This window comes from Astatotilapia calliptera, chromosome 19 (assembly GCF_900246225.1).
Source record: "Astatotilapia calliptera chromosome 19, fAstCal1.2, whole genome shotgun sequence".
Taxonomy (NCBI): Eukaryota; Metazoa; Chordata; class Actinopteri; order Cichliformes; family Cichlidae; genus Astatotilapia; species Astatotilapia calliptera.
Window position 1 is genome coordinate 24721508 of NC_039320.1, and position 24954 is coordinate 24746461.

At 40.1% G+C, this 24954-nt stretch overlaps 1 protein-coding gene across 1 annotated transcript in view; it reads right to left on the minus strand.

Moving 5' to 3' along the window:
* Positions 1–24954, minus strand: part of itpk1b (inositol-tetrakisphosphate 1-kinase b) — a 33156-nt gene that overhangs the window by 4224 nt on the left and 3978 nt on the right. The window contains exons 3-8 of the mRNA XM_026151297.1: positions 23130–23154; positions 14276–14401; positions 9834–9951; positions 3513–3611; positions 3291–3331; positions 2807–2972 (exon numbers count right to left, since the gene is read on the minus strand). Coding sequence (XP_026007082.1) covers positions 2807–2972; positions 3291–3331; positions 3513–3611; positions 9834–9951; positions 14276–14401; positions 23130–23154 — 575 coding nt within the window. The remainder of the gene's footprint in view (positions 1–2806; positions 2973–3290; positions 3332–3512; positions 3612–9833; positions 9952–14275; positions 14402–23129; positions 23155–24954) is intronic.

Here is a 24954-nt window from a genome sequence, read left to right on the forward strand (position 1 = left end):
ACCTTTTCTTAGTATTTAGATACTTTAAACACATCTTATTAAGGCTGCCATGCAAATGCTTCTGGGTGACTTCACTCAGTCGTTTTTCATTGGAAAGTTCCTATTTGACTGCAGTCCTGGTGTAACGGTGCAGCTGTCTAGATTTTCCATCATCTGCACTAGGTGGCGCCACAGTTCAACCATGGCCTTTAGTAAGTAAAACTCATGTTTTCTAAATTTGAATACCTGGTATTTAAAAAACAAACAAAACCCCCAAAAAAGAATGTAACTAAACCACACTGATGTAATTCTTTTTCATCTTAAAAAGTTTTCAAGTCATCCAGGTCGAGTCTGTGAGCTGAAGACAACATCATATCCTGGCGTGCTCAGACCTCCACAAAGGATAAACCAAACAGCCACTTGATAAATGCATAGCCCAGCCACCTCAGCAGAACAAGACTCGGCTGTACACCTGCACCTAAAGGATCAACAATACTGTCGAGGATCCCAGTATTCACTTTGTTTTGAACAAAGATGGTTTGAAAGAGCAGTAAAGGAGGCAGTTTACATGCACTGTGAATGGACCACTTTCAAACGGGACAACCTCCACTAGGAGTAAAATGCCCAGGACTGTGCATGATTTGTTTTTAGAACTGAAGAAGCCTCTTGGATGAGAAGTGAACCCTAAAGAACTGCAGTTGGCCATTTTTTAAGCTCTCAAGACAAGTCTCTCAGTCATACCTACAATGTGTTGAGTGTTCCATATGCAGTGTTGGGGAGTAACGGAATACATGTACCGCCGTTACGTATTTAGAATACAAAATATGAGTAACTGTATTCCGTTACAGTTACCGTTTAAAAAGGTGGTATTCAGAATACAGTTACTTTGTTGAAATAAATGGATTACACTGCGGTACTTTCCTGTTTCATTTTGTCACGGGTCAGGACTGTTTGGGTTTTGTTTGACAGCTACGATCTGTTGTTCCAGGCGGCAGGGTTACGGTTGCCATGGTTACAGGGCGACGCTCTCTCTCTCTGCGACTGTGTGTTTCCTGGGTGAGAGAGCGCCTTTTCGTTGTTGTTGTTGTGCTAAGCTAACAGGCAGAATGCTACAAGCATAGCTCTAAAGAATGTAGCATCATGGGCAGTGTAGTCCGTGTTGCAGGGAGAATGGACTGCCATACACGTTATGTGTCTGTGAGCGCGAGGAGGGAGAGAGAAAAAGGGGAGTGGAAAGGTACGAGTTGTCGTCGAGGAAAAACGGGAGCTGGAAGCATGTAAATATAATAATAACCACTGCAGCCAAGAAGAGAGCCTGACGAGCCCAGTTGTAAGTAAGCTGTTAAGACTCGACTGTAATAATAATAATAATAATAATAATAATGTACACTTTTATTGATCCCCGTGGGGAAATTCTTCTCTGCATTTGACCCATTCACTCAGTGAAGCAGTGGGCAGCCACCAGTGCAGCGCCCGGGGAGCAGCGTGTAGGGATGGTACCTTGCTCAAGGGTACCTCAGGGTAGCCGTTCAGTGTACACAGTGTTCGTGTTTTCCTCCGAAAACAATAAGTTCCGTTGGAGCAGTCTTTCAACGCCTCTCTCTGTCTCTCGCAAGAAAAGTTGACCCACACAACAAAGTAAAGCTATTTTTCGGCTACGAGCCGACAGGGACCCCGCCGTATTAGTCAGAGGTCCCTTTACTACAGTTTGGAGTCGCGGACCTTCAGTAATAGTAATAAATCACACAGCAATAGTACATTCACGTTGTTGTAAAAAGCACGATAATATATTAAGTAATCCAAAGTATTCAGGATACGTTACTGTCATTGAGTAACGTAACGGAATACGTTACAGAATACATTTTGGGGCATGTATTCTGTAATCTGTAATGGAATACATTTTAAAAGTAACCTTCCCAACACTGTCCATATGTTTACATCAATAGGTTACTCATTGGGCTCGGGTGAGGAATTTTCTTTGATAAATGTGACAGGAATGTATCACAACATTTTTACCTACGTTTTCTCTGATTTCTAACTTGTAATGATTAACATGAATCAGTGTTCGAGAGAAAGGAGTGGAGGGAAACTGTCCAAATAAATCTGCCCTTCGGCACGGCGAAGGTCGCGGTAATGAAATGTTCGGCGGATTGGCTCATTCATTCCCTGGCTTGATGGGCAAAGCTTCACTTTAAGAAGGAAGGCTGACTAGGACAGTCCATCTCTCACTTTCCAAACACTAACCCATACTTCAACCTTTCAAAGCACCCTTTCCATCACTTTCTAGGTACAAAACATAATGCATAGCTTCAGGCTGTGGGGGACAATGACCTAAGCGCTGTGCAGGTGTATTGCTGTGCTGTGGTGAGCTTTTCTGTTGTACCAGCATTCCAGGCTGAAACCAGCCATCCTGTCTGCATGGTTACACAAAGCGGACGACTACGCTGTCGGCAAAAATGATTTGCATGTGGGCCTCTGCTGTATCACATGCAAATACTGGAGTCGTTTGTGTCTGGGGATAACCCTTTATTCAAAGACACGTCATGGGTAAAGCTTTTGACATGTTTATGGAGAAAAACACTGCTGCTCTTGTCTAGTTTTGACAACATGTACCAACAGGGTATAACTCAATTGCACTCTGCTGCACCCCTTAAAAGGGCGAACAGGTCCAATCACAGGGACCATAAAGCCATTTTATGAGCTCTTTTATTGGGTAATTTGGAGAAGCTGTGCAGATTGCACAGACTGACCAGTGTGCCTGTAAGCAGCGCTCGGACTTCCCCACCTGTCACTCTCCCTCTCACTGTGTGTCCGTTCTTAATCTTACCTGCAGGTCCAGCAGGGAAGTTCTTAAGGGAAGGTCTCTCCACTACAGTGTAGGAGTCTCCCACCACGAACACTTTGTAAAGCACTGCGTTATGGTTGATGAAACTCTGAATCACACAAGGAGGCTTCACATCCTTCAGGTCCTCTTCACTGAAGATAATGGCCATCTGTGGGCAGGAGGCCACACAATAAATGACAAAGAACTTGACAGGAAACACTGAGGTCAATCAGCAGTTAGAGGCAGGTTAAAATCTAACTTCATTCAGTGCTGCTTGTGCCGCTGAAATTGACACTCCTGGCAAGCTAGCCAAATAGACTTAATGCCTCCACAGTGTTATACCTACATGAGGTATAACTCATGTAGGTACACTATCAGATTTTGCTGTTTGGACTAGAGTTAAATGACAATCCTCTAACAGAACAGGTATTAGCTAAAGCAAACTTTTGAGGGTGTGAGTGACCTCTGAATCCTGCGGGCCTCTTACCTCATGGGAGTTGGTGCCATGAGCCACCCGTGTTTTGCAAACTGTGGAAGAAATGAAGACAAAGAAAAGCGCAGAGTTTACAGCAGAGCACAAACCCTTAAATTTTTTTGTTATATTTGAGATGATGATGAACAAAGAAACATGGCAACAGGTTTTTAAAAAAAAAAAAAAAAAAGTGTGGTGAGTAGAAGGAATTAAGATGACAACAGCGGAGCTACTCACCGAAGGGGAATGAGAGTCCTTGCCTCTTGATTTGCTCCAGCACGTCTGGGCTGCACTCAGTGTTGAGGACCATGAATGGAGGAGAGCAAATCCTCTCATCTATATATTTAAAAAATTAATTAATTAATAAGAGAAAAAGGTGAAAGACTATATTAATGCTCAGGAGATGTGTACTCTTGGTTATTTTCACTACAGAAACTTATAAAAGTTATTGCTTTGTTTAATCCACAGTTCAACTTTGGAAGATTTAAGACATCAAACTCATTTTCTTCTGCAGTTTTAGCTTTAACATACAGTTTCAACATAACGTTTCAGCAACTCACATGGCTAACAGTCATATGCTATGACCTGTAGTACTAGGTCAAAAAGTTATTTTTATAACTCATCCCTGTGATGTGTTTACACAAGAAACACAGCAGAGGCCATCTGGTACGGTCCTTCTGCTCCTTACAAACACATACGTTAAATTAATCATAGCGACTACTTGCTTAACCTTAACCACCACCTTTTTGTTGTTGATCCCTTTAGGGATCACAGCAGTGACTCATTACTTCCTATTCCTAGTACAGTCTTCTGTCATGTCACTTCTGTCCTTCACTACATCCATGAATCCTCTCTGTGACATCCATCTTCAACATCCTTTGTTCAATAAATCCACCATCCCTTCTCATGTCCAAAATACTTCTTTTATGTCCATAAAATATCTAAGTTCAGGTCACCACAAAAACCCACACAAATACAATGATGAAATATAGGAAAGCATCCAATTTAATGAGGAACTAAGGATAAACCAGCTGAGGACACGCAGAGTCATCGGGCACGTCACCTGATGGACTCACAGGCCTGACATTTCACAACAAACACACTTGCAGTTACAATGTCTTTAAAATTCTCCAGTATTAACCACAGAAATTCTGCTTCTTTTTCACCCATCTCTATATTTTTTGTCTGTTTACAAGTATTTTTTTTCATCACATCCTGCAGCAGCAAGTTGGTCAGTTCTGATAAGACTAAAAAATTTTAAAAACATCCTGCAGCTTTGACAAGCGGCACCATATCAGGACTGGGGATGCATCTATATTAATGTTTTGTATTCTGTAATTTCCCCTCCGCAGTAGGTATATGGGGGCGATAAGGCGGACGGGTTGGAGATAACGCCACAGGAAATCATTGGCTGGGCCAAAACAACAGCTGGCAAAATGTTAATGACCAAAACACAATAGAAACATGCCAGTCTTTGTGTGCCGTGGGCCTCAGCAGTGGCAGGGCTCTCAGCTGATGCTAGTGCTGAGGTCAGGAGAATCTCATTTGCTTAAATTAAGTCCAGTGCAGAGTGCTGAACTCTGGGTGCAGTCAGAGTTTTACAGAAACCATGTACAAGTGGCCAAAAGGAACCACAGAAACAACTTAAATGAAGTTGTTGGAAGCAGAATTATCATATTGATGTTCTATGCTTTCACCTACCATCAACAGTTCTTTCAATAAAAAGACAAAAACAAACCAACAGAGGTGCATGTGCGAACAAAAATGTCCACAGCTGGTTTGGCTCCCCCCAGTACAGAGCTCATGTGACGTTGGGCTAATATTCTGGTACACTCACTACGAGCATCTACTCAACTTAAAGCTACAGAAGTTCCCAGATGTGCAAACTGAAGGAGAGCATCCCCAGCTCTGAGCTACTCATGAATAATTTCAGGAGAATCAGGTCTGTATATTTTCCAAATTCCTAGTGTATGTCTGTCCAGATTTGACCTTTGACCTTTTGGAAATAAACGACAATTTATCATTTTATTCCGTTATCCATTTTTGGGATATTTCATTATTAGGAGCATAGCAGTAATGCTATTGAGAGGTCACGCTGCCCTTTAAACCACCGACATTGACATTCAAGAGCCCCGACCCAGTTGATTGAGATGAAAAGAAACTGATATGGGGATAAACCTAAAACATAATGGTGCTGGTGCAGAGGTGTTATATCAACTGTTGCTGTGCGAGGTGATAACGAAGCATATAAAGATGCTTGGTGTTAAGGATCCTCTTATACTGTTATTTCACAGAAAATTAACAGGCAACAATTAAAATCATACAATTGTAGCTAAAATAAGAGATTGTAAGAGATTCAGTGTAGTCTATAAACACGATAACTGTATAATTTTTCATTTCATGCATACAGGCATTTATGTTACTATATACAGTAGCTTCTTTAGCCAAAGAAAATGATGAAATAACCTTAATCTTACTGTACAAAACTAATATTGTAAACACACATTTCAGTTAAGACTGAGATTATGTTGCTGCAACTTTAAACTGCTGAATTTTTGCAAGCAGTTTTTCTTTAAATGTTTTTTCTTTATAGTGCTGACATTTCAAGTGCAATAACTCTACCTTGAAATAAAGTGATTTACATAGCCAGGCTCTACCAGTCTGATCCTATGACAGTTTTATCACATGCAGCGGTGATTCTGGTGAAATGTTAGCTACAGCTGTGAAAATAATGTCTTAATAACCCAGGAAAATCCTTTAGGTACCTCCATCTCGTGATGGGTCAGAGAAAAAGACATTAAACCTTCCCCTGCTCTGCTGCTGGCAAACATGTGTTTCCACACCATTTAGAAAACTAATTTTCAGGAATGCGTTTGATTTTTATGTCCAAAGAAAATAAATCTGGTTATTTAGAAAGACTTAACCACAAAGGGTTTATTTTTGGTTGCTTCAATACTCTTGTTCTCTTGTTCTGTGCACTACGACCTTTGCCTGTGAAGCTGGGACCATTCCAGGGCTGGCTTCATACCCGCCAGTGCTGGGAGCAAGCCTGGAGGGTTACCCATGAGTCATCTGTGCACTGCCTACAACTGTGTTCCCTTTTAGTGATGTTATTTTATCAGGTCAAGAACAGCATCATAATAAAAAGAAAAGCCTGATGTAAAAACATGCCCATTACGTCACTGAGTTCCCAAAGATTGATAGTGTTACATTTGGCTAAACAAAAACCATCAAAAGCCCCGAGCCTTGTCAAATGAGAAAAGAAATTCAAGCTCCAAGTTCAGGTTTTATAATAAAAAGAGCAGAGACTGGTGGACACGCGTGAGTAGCCAAGTTTGTAACAGTGTGCATGCTTGGCTCTGGCTGACACTTTAGGGGGGAAGGAGGTGGAGGGGAGGATCAATCTCTGGCTCTGTCTAAACATTACAAGCTTGCAGCAGACCCAACGGAGCCAAGGGCAGTCTTTATGGGCCTCTACAATGGACAATGAGGTACTTTTTAAAGTGGGATTATACAGTTACGAAGTCTTCAGGATCAGGACATCCCTTATATTAAGTCATTCGTCCACTAGATTACAACATAAACACACAGTCAAATAAACTCCAAATGCATAGGCCTTAACCGGTCACTCAAGAGGAAAGAAAATAATCAAAAGGCCTGTTTTAACACTTAAACTCAGACGACACTATTCTCTTGTTTGGGGATTTAGGTATAGGGAACTACAGAGAGCTAAGTTTCATTATACTTGCTAAACTGTGGTGCTGTTTAAGTGAAAGGCTAGACTCTCTTGTTGCTATTTAGAGCTTGTTTCCTAGAAACCCGAGCATCCTCTCTTTGCTGCTCTCTTCTTGTCCCTCCAAAGCAAAGCAGCAGGATTTTTTAATATTCTAAATTGAACTGGAAACACGGCTATGCCCCGAGAGCATTGCTTGTGTCAATGTCGTGCTCTAAGAGGCTTACGCTCCGATTAAAATTATGAGTCATTTATGGAAAAAAAAAAGAAAGAAAAAAGGAAAATGTGATTGTTTTCCCACAACATGCAAATCCAGGTATTATGTAATGACGATCAAAGCACAGTAGGGCAGGTGAACCTGACAGGCAGAAACTCAAGGTGGCACTCTTTGAGCTCACAACTGTTTCTCATTGTCATTCACAGAAATATCTATAATTAAATATTGATCACTTGCATAAACTGGCTCTGCTGGTCCTCACAGAGACAGAATAATACTGCAGCACAGGGAGCACAACTGGATTGTTGTATAAATAGTTTCAGTTTAATTTCTGTTATCTTGAGCTGGAGAGGAAAATGTTTAAGACTAAGAGTTGGTGTGACAACGGTTTCTGTCTATAAAAAACAGACTAAGATATCAAAAACTCGTGTATACACAGGAACCAGCAGATTCCACTAAGTAACATAAACAGTTACCTTGGTCTGGCTCACATAGGAAACACAAAGCAACTCTGACAACAGATCGGAGCCAAATTTCCAGTGACGCTGATCCATTAGTGCTCGTGTGGCTCTTTTCTGGCTGCTTTACATTAAACACAGCATTAGGACGAGCTAAATCTTGCACTTAATTTTATTTTCATTTAAACAGTTTGGAGAAGAACAGCTAAATGCACTGTGACTGAGGCCATTTAATACTGAGAGGCCACTCGAGTGACAAAATAAGGTTTGCTTTTCCACAAGCGCACCTCAAGTGTTTCCTCCTATTGAGTACTATTCTGAGTCATACAGACTGAAACATGGCTCTCTATGGTCTTTAAGTACTTGGTTGCCTTGGCAGCTGCTTCAGGACTCCATGGTCTCTGCTGATAAGGAGGAGGAAGAGGCTGTGCCTAGGAAAGCAAGGCTCAAGAAGAAGAAGAAGAAAAAAAAAAAAAAAAAAAAGGAAGACGAAGAAGAAAAAAAGAAAAGAAAAGAAAAACCCCAAACCCTAAAATCTCTTACACTATCCTCTTCTTTAACTTGGGGCGTATGCTGATAGTCTACAGTCTAGTATTACAACAGGTTTACTGTATCATTGCTTCTAAAATGACTAAATTGTCATGGATGCCTTGGCATGCAGGCCTAACTGTGAGCAGACAGCACCACTTACATTAATGGAAGTAGAATGGTGAAAGGAAAAAAAAGAGCTTTGTAAAATGCAGCTAGTGAAGCATCTTCCTCTTCAAACCGATCACACACAGTGAGGCGGAGTGATGCATCTTAAACTCGCTGTTGCGTAACAGCAATCGTGTCTGTTTGGATAAAAAAGACATCGTCTTCTCGTATTTCTATTTTAGGAAAGCACCGACATGCTGATACAGCTCTGAGTCTTTGCTCTGACATCAGACTGCAGCTCATCACACACAAACTTGGTGAGATCATAATTATAAAGGTTTATTTTCTCCTGCCATGTATGGGTTTAAAGGGAATGTGGATGAGTCACAGGTGTGCTTGCAGTGTGTGTCAGTAGGGAATGTCCCTCTGTAGCTAAAAGCCATCGTCTGCTGGTAAGTTTACTTGATCAGTGACAGGGGAAGGTGTTGCTCGAGTGACCTGAAGGCAAGTTCTGATCATGCTACGATAAAGCAGAGAGAAATAGAAAGGAGGAACTATGATATCAGCAAAGTGCTCAGCTCATGTTTATGTAAATATAAATGCGAACACTTAAAGTAACACAGTTCAAGTGAGAAGCTACAGCGCCTCTCTGCTCCCCCTTCCCTGGGATGTGAAGAGCACAGTCAGAGGTCCTAAAGGTAACCTCAACTTCCCTCTCAATAACATTAAACAGAAGGCCGTGGCTTTTAAATCAAAATCAAAGCCTATTTTTAGACAGCTTCTGTTTTCACATAGCGAGCTAGGAACAGAGACACTAATGGTGCTAGCCATCCACTTATCTCACAGTCGCCCGAGAACAAAGCTGAATCTTTAATGGCGAACGGTTTATACAAAGCAGGACATTCAGTTCACTCAAAGAACAGAACACATCGCCCAACTATCTGTCTTCTGTGAAAAGTTAACCCTAAAACACTAATGTTGGGTGATTTTCATAAATCTCACTTAGTGGTTGTGTCTTTTTGTTTATTTCTCCCACAGTCGTCAGTGATGCAGGGAGACCGTGTCTTCACTGGACAAGGCTCACATGTTACAGGAATGGTTCCAAGCTTTGTTATTCATTTGATTTGATTTTTTTACCCATCATCCATTTCCTAATTTATCACTAATGTTAGTGCGTTTTTATGAGCTCTCCCCAGTGATACTTCTTTCACTTTATGAGATGTTGTATAGGAGACATACGAGAAAAGTACCTCAATTTGTCATGTACTGTTGTACTTGAATATATTTTTATGACAAGTATGTTTTATTGTATATATTATATCGGGTACAAAAAACCTCCCAAAAAACCCCAACAACTACCAGGTGTTAGTGACAGTGTCTAAAGTGTGAGTACAGGTTTTAATTAGTGAGCAAATCCTCTCCTTCACTGAAATACGCTGATTTGTTCCAAAATTTCTCCAATGCAACTGAGCCTCACACCAGTCAGTCTCACGAAGTTACCGACAAGACCTTACCTCGCATACAGCTTTCTAATCTGTGGATGAGCTGGTAGGATTTGCAGCGATCCAGCAGAGTTCGGATAGCTGGAAGTGGATCCAGGATGATAGTTTCAGGATGGGCATCAATGTAGTCCTTGAAACACAGATTTACAAACCTCTTAATTTTTACATTCAGAGAGCATTTACCATTATTATAAATGTTATTTTTCATGTATGTCCACACAGATGCAGTTCTCTGCATCATGACTAAACAGGTTTTGTATTGCTTACAGTAACATAACTATGGTCAAAGGCCATGACTTAAAAAGAAAATTGCCATTATTGGATATCTGAATCCAGATATCCTGGCTATGATTTCCCAAAACTTCTTATTCTGTGTAAATAAACCGACTTTTTGGAAAAATAACTGATGACTTACTAATGGAAATGTTTGTGGCTTTTATTTATTTATTTGTTTATTTTTAAACGTAACTAATGTGCTAAAAGGGCAACCATCTGCCACGACACACACACACAGACACAGACACACACACACGAAATGTTAAACAAACATAATCACGTAGACAAATCCAAACACTGAGTTGAAGGGTCAACATGCCTCAATCTGTTTTTGTGTGTAAGCTAGAGAGAGCATGAGATGTATGCCAGCGGGTCTTTATAGGTTACATCACTGCATCTCTGCATGACCTGCTGTTAGATCAGCATGAGGCTGGCCATTTTACATAACTGCAGTCCCCTTCTCTTCTCTCGCCTTCCCGGCTTTCCTCCGACTCAGTCCTCACACCACCTCTCTGTTCTCGGCCGCTCTCCATCATCTCCACACTTGATTTTCGGCTACATGGATCCCTTTGCCAAGAGTTCATTCCGAGCGATTTCAAACTGAGTCACAAACGCTGTCAGGTGGAGCTGGCTGGCCTACACATTACACAAACAGCCCGCCTGCTCACATCGCAACTCCGCTGTCACACACATTTAACATGAAATTAAACACATCGTGCAATATTAAACATCAAGCACATGTACAGTGGAAATAAATGTCTATTTTTGAACAGAGTCTCAGCACACACACACACACACACACGCTATAGCACAAAGAATGTAAACCGACGCCTTTGCCTTGACATGGAGGACCCATCTGCAGGATTTGCCGGGATCTAACAGGCAACGCTAATCAAAGCCAGTCGACCTGTTATGTAAGTAAAATATGCTGCCACGGAAAAAATAAATAATAAATAAATAAATCCAAACTAATCTTCCAGGAGTTCAGAGGAATACTCTGTGATAGGGACAGTCACTTGCTGAATTCTGCATCTCAGAAGAAGAAATGCAGTTAAACAGAGACAAGAGGGGGAGTTGAGAAAGAGATCAACGCTTTTTAGCAGGTGCTGGAGAGGAAAAGAGCCAGACGTATGTCAGCGTGGGTGTAAGAGAGGGCTGTTCGCATTTCAGAGCAGATCCGTTTCCAGAGAAGAATAAATGGGTTTGTCTTTGGGAATATGGTCAGAAGAGCATCTAATCTGTCCTGCTGATTGTAAGCCATGTCTGTGATGCCACAGTTGTCAAACCTGAAGCGACACATTATTTTTAGCATTTGTATTAGCCACAACTACAACCAGATGGGTGCGATTTACCACATCAGTTCAGCTTACATAAGATGTCAAGTACAGAGAAGCCCGGAAGACCTAAATTACGACTGTAGCGATCTACACCCATTTGTCAGCGAGGTAAACGAAAAAAAGAAAATCTACAACAGATAAAAGCGCCTGGTAATTAGCTACAAATGCCATTTTATCTTCGCAGTTTAGTTGGAGAACGCAAATGATATTTGTCCAAGGTTTACTGCGAACACGGCTCGCACCTAGGGCCACTGAATCACCAGAGTGCATCTCAGGACGACATTTTGTTTTCATAAAGAGCTATTTTAGAGATGACGGTTTATTCTCTCCACGACACAACCGGGTTATTTATGATCACAGCTGTGTAACATTAGAATTACGCCAACACATATATTTCCAGTGGAAATGTAATCACAGATGACAGTTGTGTTCAGGTAAACACGCAGAACAAAAGAGGAGAAGACTCAGCCACAAGACTTGGCTGCTGATTTACCCGCTGATATTAAAGTCAACCACTAACTACAGTGGTAAAGTTTGAGTACTGACTAAAAGGAAGAAAATACTGTAATAAAACACAAAACACACACACTTCCTCTGAACTGAAAAAAACCCTACAAAGATGTTATCGATGCTTACAGGATGACATTTCTTTGTAATTCGTACAGCCAACTGAGAGGAGACCTTTAGCTTGAAGATCAACTGGCTGACTGAATAAACATTAAGGCAACGCAAAAAATACAGAAAAATTCCCGTCTCAATCTAAACGACTCATTCGAATGTGCACAGTTCAATTTTATTTAGTAAATAATGATATGAACACTACTAAGCATAGGGTATGCATTAAGATGAATGATGATTAAGAGGGCTGCCAGACGGCTACAGCTAACAGTAGTGGTAAATCAAAGTGACAAAATCTCTAAGCTTTAGCAAAAGGATGAATTATATATTTAAATAAATAAAAAGCCTTCAGAGAACTTATGAAAGGGTCACCAATTATCCACAGGGAGCCACAATATTTTTGTTATGTTTGGGGGAAAACCTAATAATAATTTTAAAACCATCCAACACTGGACATACTTAGCGTGACTCCTAATTCGGAGCAAGCTAATGGCTAATCTATTATCTTAATAGGACAACATGATGTTGTCCTATTAATATGTTGCTGTCAACATATTAATGCTGTCAATGAGCACAACTTGAAGCAACATTCATTATTCTGCAAAAACTTGAAAATTGCAATAATATTATAAAGTGAGTGTCGAATTTTTGTATAAACCTGCAGATATGCTTTTTAGCTCTGCAGAATGGCTTACATTTGGAGTCAGTCTCAAGTGGCCACTGTATGAGCTACAGTTTTAGTTTTCTTTCTGAGCCCTTGAGGGTTTCAGCTTGATGAAAACCAGCCACATTTTGCTCAGTACATGGTATTAGGCAGCTAAGAAGTTTTTGCTTTGATTGAACTTTTAAAGACAAAGGAGCAAATCCATGCCTTGCTTCTGGAAATTGACAAGATGTGAAAATGTAAGTCAAAAATTGCACTGGTTTGCACATCCACAGGAATCTAGAGCGCTTTTTATCATACGTAACTCACTAAATAACAAGTCTATATGTACACTGTCAAGCATCAAATGCAGGCCTGTGCTAATATCGACCAGGTTCTGCAGGATGTCAGCGATTGCTCCACTCTCACATCCTGTTTGCCCTTCTTAATTGAGCAGTCAGGGACATGGTGACAGAATTGCGTGACTCTGATCACGATTACAGCTCCTGAGTCACTAAGAGAGAGACGGAGGCATAGTGCAAGATAGTTTAATAAAATTCATTTTCACACCATCTGTACCACTGCCAGATTAATGAATGCGCACACAGAGAAGAACAGCATGTTTCTAAAGTAGGTTTTCAGCTCCAAATTTGATGCGTTGAACATGAGATTTTTCTTAGTTCAGGAAGAACAAAAAAAAGTTTCAGAGATAACATTAAGGATTTATGAGTGACCACGTGCTCAAATATAGCTGCTAATGCATGTATGTTCCTGTGATCTGCCTGGCTGATTCTTTGAACACATTACCTGATTCCTTGAACTGGGTCATTTACAATCGTAAATGTAAAACTCGGTCACCCATAAATGTTTATTGCCGGTACTAGGGCTGCAGTCAAAACCAATCAGTCAAAGCCAATCAGTCAAAGCCAATCAGTGTCGCAAGACTTTTCTGCATTTGCGACATTAAAAAAAAAAAAAAAAAAGCTTTCTAAAGACCAGTTAATCTCAATATTGAATGTAGGCTGCATAACCTGTGAAATTCTGTGTCAAATATTTTGAGTAACAAATTATTTTTTGGTTATTTAACAGCCAAAATAGAACAATAAATATTAATATTAGCCATGCTTTTGCTTCAATAATAGCTTCATCTAGATATGGATCTATGAAATCAAGACAAAGAATAAGTATTAAACAATTTTACAACTTAGATTGGACCTGTTTGATATTTAATAAAACATAAAATTGATGGATGAATAAGAAGTTGGAGTATTTGTTATCCATCTATTAGTAGAGATTATTCATTATGGCACCTACACTATTACCATTCCCAAGGTTAAGGATGAACTTAGACGGTTTCCCACACATACAGTGTATTCATTTTTCTTAATGTGTGTGTGTGTGTGTGTGTGTGTGTGTGTGTGTGTCTGTCTATTTTCTTTAGATTGTTGTGTGTCCAAATGAACAGGCCAAAAGTGTGAATAGCATTCTCTAGGCCTTGTCCTCTCCTAAATTTTGGTTTTTCTATTTGTGAATACATGGGGAGGAGGGAGGGATAAGCAGGAAGACAGACCGATGCATACCTGTACTCTTTGTACCAACAGTACAGCCTGTGAATCATTCTGGTCAGCCTCAAGGATAAGGTCAGTCAGTTTGTGGATGATGACATCCAGGGGTCCATGGTCCTCTAGAGGCTGGCTGAGGTCCAGCTGAAGACAGAAGTGTAAAACAGGTCAAAGATTATTGTGCAGTCTGGGATGTATTAGCCATTTTTGAAATGGATATCCATCAGCAACCATATACACACACACACACACAAAAAAAAAACATTTTATCTTTATAAAACTCAGGTGTTAATATTAAAAAGTCACAACTGCTTTGAAAAATCTGTGACTTACTAACGCAATATTATAGATTCTTGGCCCATTAGATTTTAGTCAGGGTTTTAAGTGCTATGGGTGTGGGGGTTATTTTTGTGTCTCTGGCTGCGGAGAAAGGAAGTGTAAAACCAACACTACAGCAGTTACAAATAAGCACTTTCACACCTGCAGTATGCCAGGTCAACATCAAGTCAATCCTGCAATTTGTTGAGTTCTTAAGTCACGGCGTCCCGCATTTCCTGCAAAATCTGCAAAGACCTACTGCTAGTAAATAAGTCATAGGATTTCTGCCTGACCTTTTGGGTTCCTTTTGTTTAACCCACCATTTATTCACATCAGTTACTTCTTGCATACACGCTAAACAGCAAATCTACATATTCATGTACTTGTAGATTCATGATTCATGTAGATGCATCGCTTCAGGTATGAAGTGGTACTGGTAAAGACACATAGTTGCAATTAATGTACTCATGAATCAGAATAATGGCTGTAGTGAACTAGCCTTCTATTCAAAATCACTCCTACCATATAGAACAATAGGGGGGGGGAAAAAGAAGAGTATACAAAGTAAACAGTGGGTAGATTTTGTTTCATCCTGAAAAACACATTCTTTTATGCTTAACTGCTTCCCTCTTACAAGGATGATGAATTATTTTTAAGAAAACAGTGGCTACATTTGGAAAGTCATTAATCTGTCACTTTAAGGCTTATTTACACTCCTAATCTCCTAATAGAAGACAGAAATCTCTCTTAAATCTGTAAGTTCTGGTCTAGGAAACACATTTTATTTTCTGACTTTTTGGTTATAAAAACATCATAATGACTGATTTTACATAGTGTTCTACCTCTTTATTTACAGCTTTAAATGTGGATTAGCAAGAGTTTGGTTTTTTTTGCTTTGAATTACACCCGGATTTATTTCTGGCATCATCTTTGAAAACTCCAGCCTCCCTCTGGCTAGACCTCGAGTCTCATTGAGCATATTCGACAGCCTCTGAGAAAAAGCCAAATTAGCATTTGTTTGAAGTTTAACGGTGTTGAAAAGGGCTGTCTGCTGAGACCAAGTAGCTAACAAGTAGACAAAACAAGGCACCAAGTTTGATAAAGCATATGCAGGTTAGCACATGCATGTAGCAACATCACAAGCGACAGAGGAGAGATGCTAGAATTTAGCAACCAGTGTCGAGTGAACATGAACATGATGAAATTATTACCACAACGGGGCTGTCGCTGTGTTTAGACTGTTATGACAGAGTTTGGTCTATGTGAGATAACAACTTTTAAAGTTATGACAGTTAGTTTGGTGTCATGATTGCAGTTTTCAGTTAGTTTTTAAAGAGGTCCTTTTGATGTGTGACGTGAAGACAGGGCAGGAAAAATAACTCCAGAAAAAGGGTCTAGATCAGTGAAGACATGCTTTGATACACATTAATCATTAGAAAACTCTGGTTAGACACCAGCAATGTGTTTTCTAACACATGTAATAAAAATCTGGCAGTCTTAAATATCTGAGGCAGTAGTTCCCAAACTTTTTTTGCTGGGCCCCCCTTTGTTTTACAAGAAAAATGTTCCCCCCCCCGCTCCCACGCACGCCCCAATACATCCTCCAACCACACACGCCCATATTTTGCTCCATTGCGGTTTATTTCACACCTCAAACATTTAGTAAACAATTAAATAAATATAAGTAATCTGTAATAAATTACAGTAGTAAGAAAGTAAACTACTAACTCTTTTACGCTACGTCTGCACCTACACGGGTATTTTTGAAAACGCAGCCGTTTCGTCCACACGTAAACGGCGTTTCAAATCACCGAAAACTGAGATTTTTTAAAACTCCTTTTCTGCGTTTACGTGTGGACGAGGAATACAGAGTTCGTCACGCAACGTCAAAGGTATGTGTCTTTTTTCACGTCAGCTGTGCGCCACGTTATTGTTTACATGAGAGGAATTGCAGAATGGCAGATAGAGACAAAATACTGTTAATCTGACTATCTTCAGGTTTTACAGGCTTACATACACACACGCAGTTACTGTCCCTCCATTTAGAAAGGCAGAGGCGTCACGGTGTCATTATTTTACATGTAGTTGTTTTTTCCTGTGTAATAATATTCAACATTGCTATCAATACATTTTTCCAAAAAAAAAAAAAAAAAAAAAAAAAAAATGCCTCTCTGTGCAAAATGGGTTCAAAAACATAAACAGCTGTGGGATACTGTTTGTCCGTGATTTGAACCGGGGGGACAAATCGTGGCAGGATCAGCCTGATATTATTTGTATCCCACTGTAACTTTACTGTATAAAGAGCTAACATCTCCAACATGTCAGGAGTAGTTGGTCATTACAACAAGTGTTTGTGAACTAAAAATCAAGAATGTGGGATACTGTTTGTCCGTGATTTGAAGAGCCCAGCGCTGCTCCCAATGAAGGGAAAACCAATTCTGCAGGGGAGACCTACCTCCGCACTTGTGCAGGTGAAGCCAAAGAAAAGATATGCTTCATCATATTTTCTAGTCTTTGGCTTGGAAGGAAATTTGTTTGGAAACATATTCAGCGATGCTTCATCTCCTGCTTTGCTTCTGTGGAGGCGCCCCGTGCTAGCAGTGTCCAAGCATTATTTTTTTTCCCCCCTTTTCATACCGAACCCCCCCCCCCCCCCCCCCCCCCCCGCAATGGCCCTGCGCCACCCCTAGGGGGCGGGCCCCACACTTTGGGAAGGTCTGATCTGAGGTAACCCCTTACACATTTAACTTTGCACATTATCAGTTCTTGAATGTGCAAAATATGGTACTGGGGGAAAAAAAAATCGTATAAGGTACAGTGCTAACAAGCACGATTAGCTCATTAGCTAATCAGCTAATGGGCTAATCGGACAAACTCAGACAAAAGACAATGCAGCCACACCTTTCCAAACAAGCTAGAGGTGGGCAGATCCCCAATATCCTTGTGCAATCCATACATTATGCAAACTGAGAGTGAATACACCTTAGTCACACAGGTGTGGATCAATACAAGAACTGTATAACTGTACAGAGTTTCAGTTGGTTTAGGATAGGCCACTTCCAGAGCCAACATCTTCTGGTTAATGATTGTTAGAGATGTGATGGTTAGTTACTAACTTGAGTACTTTTGGTCGAACTCTGGTAAATCAGTTGTACAGGAGTGGTATATTGGTTTAGATAGTGTTCTTTACAAAGAGCATTTTGCACAGAGGAAAATGCAATCATACTATAACAATCATAGCATAAGTATGCATGTATGTAACCGAGGAGACCAAGCTTGATGAAACTTTGGATAAACATTGTATAGGCCATATAGATGTTGAAACTCAATGCCCTAGGCAAATATTTAATTAAAATCCCACAATAGTATACATTTTATAGGTCAATTTAGCAACAAATGGGATGTCAGACTAGACTAATGTATTACAATATAACATCATACTACGCATGAATGCATGTTTGTATATTCCTTAGCATAGAGTGGGAGTTTGTTAGTATGGCAAATATTTGAATTTCAGTGTGGTGTGAAATACTTTCATATTTGTAGCATGAACAATGAATACTAGACACCATGCAGGCTGCAGAAAATATTCCACCATGCAAAGAAATGTCACGACATGCTGCTTTTCAAGTTGAGCTGAATTTCTTTAAGAGCTCATTATCCTATATCAACATGGCATTTCTTCCTCTGGCCATCTTAATACTGTTGGATTTCATTGTAATGCACTGAACATTCCTGCCTGTAGAAACACGCCCTTCAGTTCACACCCTTCAGCAACATGTTAACATGAACTGATTCTTGAAAAGTGAATCTGCATCTGTGTTGTTTGTAACTACATGAACTGAAGGCTTAATATGTACCAACATAGTTGAAACTGTACAGAACATGATCGCATATGTAACTTTACTGTTACCATATTAAATTAAGGAGAGCAGAACCTTTGATTTTGGTAAACTTTCAGTTTTGTTTTAAGCTCGAGATGTTAAACATATTATTAACACAGGAGTACATAATCTTACAATCATCATATCACCCACCCCAAGTCAAGAGATCTCTGGAAACCTCTGAGAGCAAAAGCTTTCTGATAAATATTGCTGGTACAGTTTTTACATACAAGTGTCTAGTGGATTCAAAAGTCACTCAACCAGTTTCATGAAGTGAAATGCAATGGAAACAGGAAGGCAATCGATCATATTATGTAACAACTTCTACAGCATTTGTAATAAAAAAGGTTTCAAAAACAAACACTGCTTTATTGAATTATTGTTGCGCCTATCCAGCAGGTTTATCAGGAATCGTGTGGTCATAGGACACATAGACACTGTGGTGCAAGCATATGGCAGATGTATAAAACACATAAACATGCTGCCATGACCTGACCAATGCTGTGTTAGCAAGTCATACTCATAAAATGTGTTGTCACCTGTGGTCAAACAACTACTGAGTCTTTAACACTAGCTGCTGTGAGCAGCAGTGATGACAGGGCTACGCCAGTGGCAAGAGCCACCTTTTTTTTCTTTTTTCTCTACCTAGCAGTGTGACAGGGCCTGCCTGATGGGGATTTGTCTCTACTGAGGCACTGCTTTTAATCTTCTGCTTATATGACACACAGAGGGCCCATCCACAGCCTGGCCCTGCCACAAAAACAGGACTCTAGATTGTGGGGTCATCACCCATTGGCAAAGACACATCACACAGGATGAAGCTCTCTCTCCTCCCTGTGCACTGACAGAATGACCCTGCTTTAGAGCTTATCCCAGAACCCAGCAGTAAAGTCACTGATGTCCTTCTAAATGCTAAAAGCAGAAATGTCAGCTGATGGTTTTCAAAGTCCCTCTGGGACTGAGAGGTAGCAGTGGGCCGTAGTGGTGACGGACAGCGGAGAAAAAAGGCTGGGTCCTGGAGGGAGAGGGTAGGTCAGGGCTAACATATTTTCAGCTTTGATGTAGCTCTGCTGTGGGGCCAGTCTCTCCCCTATGGGAAACTAACATTCATGATCTTAAGCAAACAGCAAAGACAAAGCTTGTGGAGTGCTTTGCTCATCAGTAAGTACACTGCACACAAATTATAAGGACCACAGTCATTATTTGGCGATGCCTCTGCTTAGTCTCATTCTAGTTCAGCTGCATCACACCTGACTTTTGCTTTGTTGTCAGGCAAACCCAAAGAGTATGTGCAGAGAACAGACAGACATGTGATAAATCATTTATTCTGTATGCCATGTTGCAATGATGGCACGCTAGGGTGAGTGTGCAACAAAGAAAAAAAACAAAAAAAAAACATGCATGCACAAGTCTAAGACAAACTGTGGCTGCCAGACATATCTCACATCAGCAAAAGATTAACACAAAAGGAGAGTCTCCAAATTCTCCACATAAAAACTGTATGGAAGGTCAAACTGGGAGCTAATTAGGCTAATGGCTCTCTCCTCAGCAGTTTACAGAGAGAAGACTTATCCCTGCTGAATTGATTGTGCAATCTAAGCTTTTGAGGAACTGCCTTTCATCACACGATCAACATAAATGCTTTGGTAAGTAAAGGTTACCCAGCATTAGACAGGTCTGATTTTACTGCTTTTGTAGGTAGCTTACAAAAACTTTAAGTAACTTCCTTAAAAGGCGGACCAAGTCATGCAGGATGAAAATGAACAAACTGCCAAGATGTTTTCAGGTGAGATGAAGAAATAAAGCATCAGCATAATTGTACCAAGCCCACTGACAAGAGCTGATAAGATAAAGGAGGTACTGCACAGTCCATTGTATTCAGACCATTGACTAAATCATTCGTCAACCACCCCTGAACTCCCACTACACTGCACACATGTCACATAAAAACTGGGGGAAGAGATAAAGTAGCATGCCGGAAATTACCTTTAAATTTTTGAAGCACTAAGGATAATAAAAACAGCGACTTGATAAGTTTCTCTGGGCAGCCAACTCAAAAATTGGCTCATCATTTGAGATTCCTTTTCCTGAGAGAGAATACTAGCTTTCAGGAGAACAACCCTGGTGAGTTAATCTCATCATACCCATGATATACACAACCTAATGTAGGGATCATGGGGAAACTGGCTCTTGTAGACTCAGTGCTAAAGGGTCAGTATTGATGAGCTTCAAAAACGTGCACAGGGGAGGTAATGGAAAGATGAGAGGGATGAGGGGTACAGCAAAGGTAAGCCTTGGTAGAGCCTAGAGGAGAAATCATTAAAGTCTGACAATGGAATCTTTTTCACTTTCGTCAGTCCTGACGCATATACATACAGAAGGGTTTCCCACACTGAAAACAGAAATATAAAATTAAGTCCCTTGGGCGGCCAGATTTAGCAAAGATCTGTTCACACGAGGTGACGTCATAACCACTTTCAACCTCTTGGGGAATACAACCTCTCGGGAAGTGCACCTCATTAACTCTGTCACTTCAACTGTGGAGCTTTTTTCTACACAACAACAAAACAAGACAAAACACAACTGGTCTGTAAAACAAATCACAGTGGGGCTGTGATTTACCCATTTACTATTGGTGGGGACCTGAACTTAAAGATTTTTCGCTTCTTTTGTCCAACAAACTATCCAAAAGCCATACATACACAAGTCTGATATAACAAAAGACGAAGAAAAAAAAGTTTCTACTTGAGAAGCTGTTGGGTGGTTTCATTAAAACACTTCTGATTGATCAAAGTCGTACATACAGCACATAGAAAACAAGCAATTTATTGTGCATTAAGGCTGTAAACCGACAATGAATCAACAGGTTTTTATGCCAAAAGGATTCATTTAGCCTTGGATTTTCAGGGTTGACTTGATAGCACAAGGGCCAGCCTGTCTGTCAGACCACATGGAACAAGGTTAGCCGATTACACTGGCTGACAAAAAAAATAAATAAAAATCTGCACCAAGCAGCAAGAGAAGGTTAAATTGACTTGACATCCACAAAAATAGCAAAAGTTGTATGCTTTCTTAAAAGCTTAAAACAGTGACCAAACAATAATAATAATAATCTTCCCACTACTGTAATTTTCTAAGTCTCTAAACCAATTAAAACTTCAAGACTAATTTGTTTACCTGCTTTCCGTCTCCCTGTGTCCTCTCCAGAAAGACTAGGTTTAACGCGGACCTATGTTTTGACTTTCCCCATATATACACTATCCCAGTGGTCTAAACATCAGAAAACATATCATAGATTAGAAAATAAGAGTCCCCAGGCTCCAAATTCACTAGTGCAATAGGAAACTAAATCTTTGTACAACAAGGCCAAAGTAGGACAACGGATACTGTTATCTTTGTTTCTGATGTGGCCACGACACTGCAGGCACTGACAGGAACGGACACAGCGCGGCCACCCAAATCATTGGTGTGCATTCAAAAACACTTCTGGCTCTGTTAGTAAACTGAACTGTCTCGACTGGCAGTGACAGCCCAGCTAAAACTAACAAGTTTATGCTGATTTATAGAAGTCAGGAGAAAAAAAAACAAAAACAAACAAAAAACAAACAAACCCCACAACAGTGAAAAGCAGGTAGTTGTAGATGAACTAGTAACAGAGAAGATAGCAGCACCGTTCCAAGCCCTGGGTACATCCTAACTTTGGGCCTGTGAGGATCTGCGGTCTCCCAGGAGGGGCTGAATGCATAGTGGGAAACAAAGCCCTGCTTACTTTGGGACTATTCCCAGGACAAGACTCTTTCTGGGTGTGCTGATATTGTCAGCACAGCGAGAGGAAAAAAATAACCTCAGAGTGAAGGAGAAAAAAAAACCAAAACCCAATCCCACAAGATAAAAAGAAACAAAGTAAAAGGCTGAGAGAAAGGCAGGATAATTTCCTCTTTAATTTCAGAGAGCACTCTAAGTGACAGATACTGTTGTGCACAGAGCTCCCAGTACTTCGTGACAATTGTTACTATGCTGCTGAATGGCCTGTGCTTACTTACACTCTATAGTATGCTGGGCAAGAGCCGTTAATGACAGCAGCTTTTCCTTCCCTGAGGTCCGTATTTACTGGGACATAGCTCAGCACTCAGAGGTAAATTATTACTATAGGCAGACTAGTATTTATTTTGGTACACCAACAGCTCCCACTGAAAAGAGCTGTATCTTCTTCTATTTATGCAATTTTATATCATAAAAGTATTTCTGCTGATATGACTTTTAACTGAGGATCTGAATACTTCAACCCTCCACACACACTCACAACATGAGAAGCTGCTCGCCCAAATAGACTCTTGTGACAAACAAGTTGAATTGAGGTCAGGTGTTGAAATATCAAGTTGGGATGACTTTCATCACAGCTTAACAAGGAACATGGGCTGTTGTGATATACTGTGACCAATGACGCTACATACAAAAAAAGCAAGACTGTGAAAAAACTACATCCTGTCTGTAGGAGGTTATGCACTTAGTAATTGGCCAAAGAAATATATCAAATGTAAAGTGTTGTAGGTGGATTGACTTTCAGGCATCAAATATGAATAGCAGAGATTCAAAAGTATCACAGCACAAACAAACACATGACCAAAGAAGTAAAAAACACACAAAATCAAACTGTGTGCTCTTCTTACCTGAACAACTTCTATTCCTCTTTTCCTGAAAAAAAGGACAAAATAAGACTTTTTATTTTGTAGAAGATATAAGATGAAAATGCTCAGAAACAGACATTGCTGTTTATTTAAGGACCTAAACGCTAAAGGCGTGTTATATAAAAGTATATCATGTAGTGTAGGTGAAGATGCCTTTGTTGTCTTTGAGTCGTACAGACGTAGGCTCAAACATTCAGAGCAGAAGACTGATAGGAAGTGAAAAGCAGAATTAAAAATAAATAAATAAAACAAAACACACGCGTACGCTCGCTCACGTGCACACATACACAGCTAAATGATGTAAGATTGGTCTGATTTTAAATATTTATTTTTCCATTTGTGTTACACCATGTAAGACATGATTCTCAATCATTTGTCCGCACTTGTCTTGCTTTCATAACAGTGGTTCCTCCAACTGTGGGGTGCTGACCGAATACTAAGTTCTAAGGGAAACTAAACAAACAAGAGTGTGCTGACGTCATCACACCAAACTTTACTTAACTAAAATTCAACTAAATCCACTTTTTTTTATTGGTAATTATACAAATAAAAAGATTAAAATTGGTAGAACACGTGGTGTGAATTTTGAATAGGTTTTTGAGAACCACTACCTTTTAATCTAACACAAATCTTTATGTAAATTCACATCAAAGGAGTTCCCCTCCATAAGAGGAATTAAACAGAAACTCATATCTCTCCAATAGTTTAACTTCATGAACAGTAAGATGCCTGAACCAGGGACACATAAGCCTTCTGCATCTGAAGATAGGAAATAAATGAAACATTATCTTAATTTAGCCACAAAATTTATCTGCAAGTAAGATTATTATGATGGAAATACTAAATCCCACCCACAGACCTGGAGAAACTGCAGTTTCTGTGCAGTTTCTACCTTTTGGGAACAGCACAGAAATACTAGACTTTGGGTAGAAATAAAAAAACAAAAAACAATAGGACACAGCAGTATTTAAATATATATGTATAAATTTAAATGTGAGATGGCTTATCTCTTTTGAGAGAGGAGCATTACTAAACTGGCACCACACATTTAAACCTGCTGGGTGTATGCCGGTCCTAACACCTGCACTGAGAGGAAAACCTCAGCCCAAACAGAAAGCAGAAGAGAGGGCATTTGTACAATCCTGGTTCAGCTGGCTCGGCGAAACCCTACTAGGTCAATACAGAAAGTTAGCCAAAGAGTTTCTACACAGCAAAGCATAACAGGAAAAACTCCAATGCTTAATGCAGCGACTCCTAGTTGGGGGAATTCACAAAGAGAACACCACCAGCCTAACACTACATCCAATTCATCCTTTCCAAGCAAGCAGTTTTTGAGGTTGCAGTCCCATGGTAACAGCAGTGCAACCATTCACCGCTTCACAACAATGTGGATATTTAATACTGCAGCTGGTGCGTTTCATGCGACGTGAATGAGGTCTTTAGTTTCGTGAGATATGGAGATCCTCTGCTCTGCTATATTGTTACACGGTCAACACAGTGAAAGGGAAACCTTTCTCTCTCACACACACATACACAACCACTTTGATACAAGCACACTGTACATCTATAAACCTGGAAGTTTAGCATTTAAGGCACATCGTGTGGCATTAACAGTTACCAAGTTGACAAAGGGTGTAAATGAGATGGTGACCATAAAGTAAATAACATTTTATGCATAGCTAATTAACCATACAGAAAAGTATTTTGAGCATTTAAAAAAATAATTTTTAAAAAGTACCAATTATTATCCAAGGGAAAACGTAGGCCATGAGGATATTCAAGATTTGTCTGTTAATATTTTACTCCG